The sequence below is a fragment of the Hippocampus bargibanti genome, linkage group LG01, assembly GCF_051943395.1.
Source record: "Hippocampus bargibanti isolate YZ-2025 linkage group LG01, ASM5194339v1, whole genome shotgun sequence".
In the NCBI taxonomy this organism is placed as follows: domain Eukaryota; kingdom Metazoa; phylum Chordata; class Actinopteri; order Syngnathiformes; family Syngnathidae; genus Hippocampus; species Hippocampus bargibanti.
The window spans coordinates 10,587,746-10,598,862 of record NC_142734.1 but is presented as its reverse complement, the minus strand read 5'-3'; the positions used below and the strand labels follow the sequence as shown (position 1 = coordinate 10,598,862).

Below are 11,117 nucleotides of genomic sequence, written 5' to 3'. Positions count from 1 at the left end.
ACACAAATCTTCACCCTGAGGGAGGCTGAACCAAGTCCCATATTCTTGCCATGTGATATAAGTAGGTCATTCACAACCACGGTATGCCCGGGAGAGAAATTAGGACCCACTTTTCCTTATTTCATTCATGTCAGTCAGGATAGAATGATTAATCTGGCCAAATAAGGATGTCACACTCACTTATTAATGATAGATTGAATGCATGTCGGTGGCCCGGTAGTCGACTGGTTAGCACACCGGCTTCACAGTGCAAGGGTCGCCGGTTCGCGTCCCGGTCCGGCCTCCCTGTTTTCTCCGCGTCCTCAGGTTTCCTCCCACACTCCAAAAACATGCATGGCAGGCAGATTGACCACTCCAAATTGTCCCGAGGTGTGTGTGAGAGTGACTGTATTTGTGTGCCCTGCAATTGGCTGGCAACCAATTCAGGGTGTCCCCTGCCTCGTGCCCAAAGACAGCTGAGATAGGCTCCAGCACCCCCTGTAACCCTAATGAGGAATAAGCGGTACGGAAATTGCAATTCATTTTGGAGAAGAGTTTGTACAGGAGTGTATTTGCTTTGCATTTTACAGTGTCATTAAGCTAAAATGATCTCGTCATATTTGGTGCAAAGCTCACTAAGCAGCATATGTACACTTTACAGGTATAATGTAAGTCTCTCAGTATGGGCTCAGTTCACCCAGTAAAAAAAGTGACACACACATACACTTAAATTTCAAGGTTATTGTGTATAATATGTACAGTACAGTATTTGCTGTGAAACCTTGCATTATTACCAATGACAGCACAAAATGACCCTGCCATAAAATGCCAAATATCTGCGACGAGATTCATGCAAAGTCTAATAATAATACAGTAAATAAGATTTTAAGACTTTCTGAAAATTCATTGTCCCATCTCTACAAAACTTGTCTTAAAATAGTCTGTCACAAAAAATAATATTCAACCAGATTTTCTCCGAAGAATTTGTCATTCCAATCCCAACTACAATAGCTGCCTCTGGTTATATAGAATGTCACCTCTCTGGAAGCCAATGTCAAGAAGTTCCAACGAAGTTCCAGATGTAGTCAAACTTGTCTCGATCAATAACTTGGATCCAGAACTAGTCTTCTTGACAGGGCTTTGACTCTATTCCACTCTGGAATTGCCCCCAGTGAAAACAACAAGCTCTTGTGCGTTAATTTCCCCTGGCTTAATACATGTTCACCTTGATAGACACCTTTGGACGTAAATGCAGGTTCCTTCTGGTTTTATTTCATTTTTATTTTTTTTCCTCGTGCACCAAACAACAGTTTAGAGCAAAGAGCGGTGCAGCTGCTGCAATGATGCGAAATTTGCATCGGGCTGTATGATAAAGTAGCACCTGAATCTAAAAGAAAAGCTCTGAAGCTCTGAAGTTTATGTCTGGTTGCTTTTGCAAATGAAAAGCTTGAATGATCAGAAGAGAATGACGAGATCAATGGCTCAACGTGTTTAAATTGAAGAAAAATAAAAGCTTCAGTTAATCACTGCCACGAACCTAAAATAAGATCTCAACTCTAATATCAGAATTGCAACTAAACCTCTGGTTTCATTCCCAAAGTGGACAGCATGGTCAGGTGTCCTCTGGTGGATATTTAATTTTCAATATATATGTTTTACATCCCTTAGCTATGCCACAATATACAGAGAATTGGAACGTACAATCCTGTCAGCAAACACACAAGAGGATCTGAAATGGTTCAGCAACAACCACGGACCCGGCATGCATATGAATTGGCCCGCTTTCGAGGTACGGGCAATTCTTCCTCCTGTAAAAGTGCTTTTGGAGATATCAACCCCTGATCTCAACACAATGAGACAAATATGCAACAATCAGTGCGTGATCTGAAATGCATGCTGATTCAGAATATTCCTAGTTTTAAAACATATTTTGAAATTACTGTCAATTTGAAGGACCTATATTTTATGTGAAGTTTCCAGTAGAGCTTTTGGTCATTTAAGACACTCAGAAATTTTATTTCATGAACACTTTCAACTTTCACATTGTCAATTTCCATCTTGATTTGTGTATGTATTTTCCAATTTGCACATATTATTCCCATGTTTTTATTTAAGTTCAAAAATGGTTTATTTATGATGAACCCATGTTTTCATCAATGCCTTTCCATGATGACAATCTAAATGCTACTGCGATTCTACCACAGTGTGGAAACTATTTGTGTCATCTGTAAAAAGTACACATTTCAATAAATCTGAAAATCTTTGCTTAAAACAAATAGTTTGGAATTAGCTTGAGAGGTGTCAAAAAATAAAGCAGCTCTTAATTCATATTCTAATATTTTCACCTTTTTTGAGAAGGAATACAACCCGGACCAGGCCAGTGCCCCTCCAAAGAAGAAGAAGCCAGATGGAGCTCCACCCACTCCTAGCACTGATCACGTGGCTCCCCCTGGTGACCGAAGCAGGTTAATTCACTTGACTTTTCTTAAAAAAATCAAATAGAAATGTATCGCATTTGAAATGTTCTTTTCTTGCAGTGTTCAGTCATACAATGCATGTGAATTCTACTTTCAAGATCTGCTTCGAAAATGTTCAATACAGTTTTATGGTGCATGAATGAGTTCCATTTTTTTCGCATTTAGTTTTAGATCTAACTCAGTACTGTCACTGTTAACGTGTATTCTGTGTTTCTCTAGCGTAAGCAGCTATGAGAAGAATCAAGCATACTCAACTGAGTGGTCTGATGATGAGCAGCCTGCTGCCTACTCTGGCAATGAAAATGGTGGAAACGGAAACTCATTTGAGGAGGATTCCACGGCTGCAAAAGGCGTTCGTGTGCGAGCTCTCTATGACTATGATGGCCAAGAGCAGGATGAGCTCTCTTTCAAAGCAGGTCAATAACAAGAATGACAATTAAAACGTTATTGTGTGACTGCAACTTGGTTGTTGTTTATAATGACAAAGGTGGTTTGAAATTCACTCCAAGCAGTTACTTTAATTAGTAAACACATGAAGATCTAATTTATTGGCTCCTGCCTTGACTTGTAAAAAGAACTTTCCCGTGATATGTAAGAATTTGCATATAGGCGTTTGGCAGTATGGACTGGAAACTCCAAGGCCAAAATGGGAAACATCTCCCAAGGTAGTCGAGAATAACCGAACAAAGATCCTGTGGGACTTCCAGATACAGACTGACAAGATGGTAATGGCCAACCAACCAGATATCGTGGTCATAGATAAAGGGCAAAGGAAAGCTGTTGTCGTGGATGTAGCGGCCCCGAGTGATGGAAACATCAGAAAGAAGGAACATGAGAAAATCGAGAAATGCCAAGGGCTCAGAGAGCAGCTGGAGAGAGCCTGGAAGATAAAGATGACAGTCGTGCCTGTGGTGATCGGAGCACTCGGGGCAGTGACCCCCAAACTGGACGAGTGGTTGCAACAGATCCCGGGAACAACATCAGATATCTCGGTCCAGAAAAGCGCAGTGCTAGGAACAGCACGGATACTGCGCAGAACCCTCAAGCTTCCTGGCCTCTGGTAGAGGACCCGAGCTAAAATGGGGGACATGGTGGATGAGACGAGGATTTATATATATATATATATATATATATATATATATATATATATATATATATATATATATATATATATATATATATATATATATATATATATATATATATATATATATATATATATATATATCAGTGACGTGCAGTCAGGGGAGGCAGGTGCCTCACCTGTCATCATAAATTAAACAGTTCTATTTATTTAGTGATTTGTACTTTAACATTCTTTTCCATTTAACTTCACCATTTTTGGATTTTTTTTTCAAAATAACTGAAATTTCACATTTACCATTCAAATGGATTGCGCAATCACTATGCTAACTGTGCTGGCTTGCTCTGCAGTGAGACCGCATTGCTGTCCCTCTGCATATCGCTATTAAAGTGTTCAAAAGCTCTTAGTATATGAACTAAATTTTCTAGTTCTTCAGTTTAGCTGTTGTTTATAATGTACAGTCGCTGTACATTATCAACACTGTACTACAGTGTTTATTTATTTATTTTTTTAATCAAAACTGTGTGCATAGGTGAGGCACACAGTTCTCCTGCCTCATGACAGGGGGCGCTGGTGATTACAGATTCTTCTTGCGACTCCTCGGCTGCAGAATAATAGAATTAGTGACAGCAAGCTACAGTAAACAGTTAGCAAGTTAAGTGCAACCATCCAGTCATTTTTTCGTGTTGCTTGGCCTTATTTTCAGAATGGTGGATGACATATCTAAATTGAAAGAATTGTGTAAACTGGACTTCCAATCGAAGCAGGAGATAATAATTAAAGGAAGACCAACACCGGACTGTGTAGCTCACAAACGGTGAGGGATGAATGTAAATCTCCTGGACAGTTTCTCAGCTTTTTGACGAAGAAGGATCTCCTTGAAACTATTACTGAAGCGACAAAGTTTCTCCAGCTCGTGCTCACTGTTCTAGCTACTACAGCAACAGTGGAGCGGTCATTCTCAGCACAAAAGACTGAAAACATACAGTCGGAACAGGACTGATCAAGGAAGCCTTTCCTCACTGGCAGTGATCTCCATTGAGACAGAGAGACTTGGACTTCATTTATAAGTAAAGGTAACATGATAATAACGTTTTCTTAATTCTTTTTTCTATGCTACAGTTTGTATACAGTATATAAAGAATGCTGACATGACATTTTAAACAAAACACGTTAACTGTTGCCAATCAAATGGTGAATAAGCTACTCTGTGGAGTTCATGTTTGTAAATCTGACTGTGATGACGTCAGTGCCTCACCAGCCATGAGCCTCACCGCACGTCACTGATATATATATATATATATATATATATATATATATATATATATATATATATATATATATATATAGATGAGATGAGATGAGAGATATTTATATAATTTGCAATTACATACTTTAGAGCAACAAAAATCTATAGTAACTGTGTAAAAAGCACTACTCGATTTCACTAATGACACCATCCTGTATTGTGGCTTACTGACTATTCAGGATAGCTCTGAAATCCACGATATAGCCTCGATAACGATTCCCACCACCAAACTATCACTGGGCAGTCGACATATGTGTCAATCAAATAATTTCCAATGATGTCTTTCCATAAATGAGTGTCTTCTGTACACTATTTCAACTTCACATTCACAATAAATATGTAATGGAAAATGGCACTAGGATTATTAATGGTGACACATTATGCTCAATGTTTTCTTAGCCATTTTAAAATGCTCATTTCTAATAAAAAAAACCCCACCAAATCAGCTATCTGTCACCTTGCCACTCATTCCTTCTTTCTAACGCAACAGTTCTGCCCAGTCCAACAAGGTGGCTGGTTGCTCACTTTTCTACATCACAAAATGAGTATCCAGTCCCGTATCCCTCCTGCAGAATAAACACGCACACACTTTATTAGAACAACCACCATAGGTGAAATTTCAAAAGCCCAAAATTAAAATATCGTATCTCAAAACCAGATGTGAAACTCCAAAAATATGCTCAGGGACACATAAAAACATCTGATTAAAACGTACTCTTCTTTTGGCCCTTTGACCCCATACTGCGTGTTGAAAGTATGCTATGACTTGACAGGTGACGAGCTGACCAAGACCGAAGATGAAGACGAACAAGGCTGGTGTCGAGGTCGCTTGGACAGCGGCAGAGAGGGACTGTACCCGGCCAATTACGTTGAGCTAATCTAGGCCAGTGGCGGGACAAAGAAAAGACATGCTCCTGGAAGCAGCTTGAAGCGCGCCATCCAATTGCACCGCACATATCCAGAGACTTAAGAGCAACACATCCCTTGCCCAACAGTTGCGTGAAGCAGTCATCAAAACTTAGTAAATTAAAAGAACCACATACAGTATATTTTAGCCAACTTTTGGGGTGGTTGGACACATTTCAAAATAATAGGGACAGTTATCCCTGTGTAAACACACTCAAGTCCAGACCTCAACCGGAACATATGGCTTCTCTGTGTAGCTGTATATAATGGGCAATGCAGCGTATTTCAACTAACAGCCTACTCTAGTCTGTTGTTCAAATGAAAGACAAATATAACCAGTGATACCCATTCGACAAAGACGAGCTTCTCTAACCTGCATTGTGTATATACAGTATGATGCCATTTTTGTGAAGCTTTTTTTTCTTTTTCTTTTAAACACTGTGTGTGGTCAGTCATCATTCTTACATCAGGAATGCTGTGTCGTGTTTTCAATAGCACAAACAGAATCTTCTTTTATTTTATTTTCTGTGCTCTGTTCCAACCCTGTCACCTTGTGTGCAGTGTTAACTGTTTCTGAGCGTGCATAGCAGCATGTGCTATGCAACAATTCCCATTCCCTGGACCCTCCTGATGCAACACTGACTACAAATGCAGACGTCACTTTGAAAGCAGCGCATACATCTGTTCCCATGAGAGGAAGCTTGCTGACGATAACGCTTGATGCGAAGTTTGTTTTGTCATCGTGCAATCCATTGAGAAGGCACATGTTTAAGCGACAGTTTCTCATTCTTTGTACTTTAACATTCTTTTCCATTTAACTTCACCATTTTTGGATTTTTTTTTCAAAATAACTGAAATTTCACATTTACCATTCAAATGGATTGCGCCATCACTATGCTAACTGTGCTGGCTTGCTCTGCAGTGAGACCGCATTGCTGTCCCTCTGCATATCGCTATTAAAGTGTTCAAAAGCTCTTAGTATATGAACTAAATTTTCTAGTTCTTCAGTTTAGCTGTTGTTTATAATGTACAGTCGCTGTACATTATCAACACTGTACTACAGTGTTTATTTATTTATTTTTTTTAATCAAAACTGTGTGCATAGGTGAGGCACACAGTTCTCCTGCCTCATGACAGGGGGCGCTGGTGATTACAGATTCTTCTTGCGACTCCTCGGCTGCAGAATAATAGAATTAGTGACAGCAAGCTACAGTAAACAGTTAGCAAGTTAAGTGCAACCATCCAGTCATTTTTTCGTGTTGCTTGGCCTTATTTTCAGAATGGTGGATGACATATCTAAATTGAAAGAATTGTGTAAACTGGACTTCCAATCGAAGCAGGAGATAATAATTAAAGGAAGACCAACACCGGACTGTGTAGCTCACAAACGGTGAGGGATGAATGTAAATCTCCTGGACAGTTTCTCAGCTTTTTGACGAAGAAGGATCTCCTTGAAACTATTACTGAAGCGACAAAGTTTCTCCAGCTCGTGCTCACTGTTCTAGCTACTACAGCAACAGTGGAGCGGTCATTCTCAGCACAAAAGACTGAAAACATACAGTCGGAACAGGACTGATCAAGGAAGCCTTTCCTCACTGGCAGTGATCTCCATTGAGACAGAGAGACTTGGACTTCATTTATAAGTAAAGGTAACATGATAATAACGTTTTCTTAATTCTTTTTTCTATGCTACAGTTTGTATACAGTATATAAAGAATGCTGACATGACATTTTAAACAAAACACGTTAACTGTTGCCAATCAAATGGTGAATAAGCTACTCTGTGGAGTTCATGTTTGTAAATCTGACTGTGATGACGTCAGTGCCTCACCAGCCATGAGCCTCACCGCACGTCACTGATATATATATATATAGATAGATAGATGAGATGAGATGAGAGATATTTATATAATTTGCAATTACATACTTTAGAGCAACAAAAATCTATAGTAACTGTGTAATAAGCACTACTCGATTTCACTAATGACACCATCCTGTATTGTGGCTTACTGACTATTCAGGATAGCTCTGAAATCCACGATATAGCCTCGATAACGATTCCCACCACCAAACTATCACTGGGCAGTCGACATATGTGTCAATCAAATAATTTCCAATGATGTCTTTCCATAAATGAGTGTCTTCTGTACACTATTTCAACTTCACATTCACAATAAATATGTAATGGAAAATGGCACTAGGATTATTAATGGTGACACATTATGCTCAATGTTTTCTTAGCCATTTTAAAATGCTCATTTCTAATAAAAAAACCCCACCAAATCAGCTATCTGTCACCTTGCCACTCATTCCTTCTTTCTAACGCAACAGTTCTGCCCAGTCCAACAAGGTGGCTGGTTGCTCACTTTTCTACATCACAAAATGAGTATCCAGTCCCGTATCCCTCCTGCAGAATAAACACGCATACACTTTATTAGAACAACCACCATAGGTGAAATTTCAAAAGCCCAAAATTAAAATATCGTATCTCAAAACCAGATGTGAAACTCCAAAAATATGCTCAGGGACACATAAAAACATCTGATTAAAACGTACTCTTCTTTTGGCCCTTTGACCCCATACTGCGTGTTGAAAGTATGCTATGACTTGACAGGTGACGAGCTGACCAAGACCGAAGATGAAGACGAACAAGGCTGGTGTCGAGGTCGCTTGGACAGCGGCAGAGAGGGACTGTACCCGGCCAATTACGTTGAGCTAATCTAGGCCAGTGGTGGGACAAAGAAAAGACATGCTCCTGGAAGCAGCTTGAAGCGCGCCATCCAATTGCACCGCACATAGCCAGAGACTTAAGAGCAACACATCCCTTGCCCAACAGTTGCGTGAAGCAGTCATCAAAACTTAGTAAATTAAAAGAACCACATACAGTATATTTTAGCCAACTTATGGGGTGGTTGGACACATTTCAAAATAATAGGGACAGTTATCCCTGTGTAAACACACTCAAGTCCAGACCTCAACCGGAACATATGGCTTCTCTGTGTAGCTGTATATAATGGACAATGCAGCGTATTTCAACTAACAGCCTACTCTAGTCTGTTGTTCAAATGAAAGACAAATATAACCAGTGATACCCATTCGACAAAGACGAGCTTCTCTAACCTGCATTGTGTATATACAGTATGATGCCATTTTTGTGAAGCTTTTTTTTCTTTTTCTTTTAAACACTGTGTGTGGTCAGTCATCATTCTTACATCAGGAATGCTGTGTCGTGTTTTCAATAGCACAAACAGAATCTTCTTTTATTTTATTTTCTGTGCTCTGTTCCAACCCTGTCACCTTGTGTGCAGTGTTAACTGTTTCTGAGCGTGCATAGCAGCATGTGCTATGCAACAATTCCCATTCCCTGGACCCTCCTGATGCAACACTGACTACAAATGCAGACGTCACTTTGAAAGCAGCGCATACATCTGTTCCCATGAGAGGAAGCTTGCTGACGATAACGCTTGATGCGAAGTTTGTTTTGTCATCGTGCAATCCATTGAGAAGGCACATGTTTAAGCGACAGTTTCTCATTCTAAAACTACTCTCAGTGACGAAGCAAAGCCAGATCAGCGCCTCCTTTTTGAAACGAGTACTGCAGTCTAAGAGGGGTTTCGTACAATGCCTATGACAGCATTTTTCTACCAGGAAAGGGTCCATGGAGGCCTGCTGACCCCCAGGCCATTGTGCGAAGATTAAACCTCCCCCACAGGACATGTACTAGTGTTCAGGCATGAAGGAGCCATGCTGTCTAACGGAAAACACAGTTTTTGACTGTCAGAACCCCTCTACCAGTTAGTGGCCCGTTTTTATGCTGAGCCAAAGAATGACCCGCCACCATCGACTACGTTTTCCCTCCATGCAATAACCTCACATATCATGTAACGAGACATGATCGATTTGTAGCTGTCTCCTAGTCTATGAAAGCTTCATTTGTCTTCACACCCCTGGCAATGACACAGGGGATTCTTTCATCACCATTAATACACTGCACATGCACTTCTTGCAGTGTATTAGGGGGCCGATTTTCATTTTACTTCAAAGTTTGAATCATATCTATGTTTGCATTCAGCAAATTGATTTGTCATGCCATGGGTTATTGCAAAATGTACTCAAAAGGTTACCAGTATGAAAGACACCTATTTTGAAGGGCTGGGTCATATTCAGATGTGTTGCTTTTGGTATCACAGTGAGAAGAAACACATCACCAGCTCACAAGTTGTCTTACCAGTCGAGTTGTCCAGCTAAGCAAAAAGGACTTGTATCAGCCATGTTCCATGTACATGTAACACACACACACACACACACACACACACACACACACACACACACACACACAACACACACACACACACACACACACACACAACTAGACACAAAAAGTAACTTGTTACATTACATTTAGAGGGAGACATCATTCTGTGTGTATGCATTGTGTAGAAAAAAATGTTCAAAAAAGATGCAAGTGATTGACTACAGAGACAAAATGTCGTGTTATATCTGTAAATGCGTTTCATTCAAAGTATAACAATTGAAACATTGGACACCATATCGTCTCAATTTCATGGCAATGGTAAGTGTATCATAAAAGTGGGACACTCCAAGCTGTCAGATTTGTATATGAAGATGTAATTTAAAGATATTATTCTATTGTCACTGTACAACTGTGTTGAGTTGAAAATGAGACCTAACCATGTTGAGGCAGTCAAAATATGTCAGTGTAAATGCTTATTTTTAATGTTGATATCTACCTTATGCACACAGGGGACCGCAGCTCATGTTGTGGAATCTCTCTTATAGCGGTCCAGGTGATGTATGTTCATAGATAGTGATGTACTTTTATCTCCTAACTGGTGTAGTGCCTGTTCATCTTGATGTAACAAGCAGTTCATTTACATATGCATAAAGATGATTATGATCACAGAAAAAAATGACTATGGTAATGAAAAATCCGAATCAAATTTGTTGTGATGTCAATATTGCAATCTTGGTTTGAAAGGGAAACACGTGTGTTTGAAAAAGCATGGCCTGTGGGTTTTTATTCGTTGTTTTATTTATTTTCTTTTTTCTTAATGCTTTTATTTGTTTGAAAAAAATTAACTCATTTGGAGAGAAGAAGTAGCTTAATATAAGTTGAAACACATGCGCAATATATTATTTGGTAATCTTGCATTGAAAAATCATGCAAAAAAGAAATGCATTGAAAAAAGAAACTTCATTTTGCTTTATTCAGAGTGCAATAAGAAATCATTGTATGCATGGATCATTATGAATTCAAGACTATTATACTATATTGAGCTAAAACAAACATGCGAATCAAACCTTTGAAGATGGATAGACATTGATTCGCTGTGGCGACCCC

The 11,117-nt window shown here is 39.5% G+C and overlaps 1 protein-coding gene across 2 annotated transcripts in view; it reads left to right on the top strand.

The window, feature by feature from the left end:
- Window positions 1–6,534, top strand: part of LOC148903054 (protein kinase C and casein kinase substrate in neurons protein 1-like) — a 33,585-nt gene extending 27,051 nt beyond the window's left edge. For both annotated transcript variants that reach the window (XM_088995583.1, XM_088995584.1), the window contains exons 7-10: window positions 1,648–1,768; window positions 2,338–2,444; window positions 2,676–2,872; window positions 5,623–6,534. In XM_088995583.1, coding sequence (XP_088851709.1) covers window positions 1,648–1,768; window positions 2,338–2,444; window positions 2,676–2,872; window positions 5,623–5,732 — 535 coding nt within the window. In that variant the 3' untranslated portion in view covers window positions 5,733–6,534. The remainder of the gene's footprint in view (window positions 1–1,647; window positions 1,769–2,337; window positions 2,445–2,675; window positions 2,873–5,622) is intronic.
- The last annotated feature ends 4,583 nt before the right edge of the window (window positions 6,535–11,117 follow it).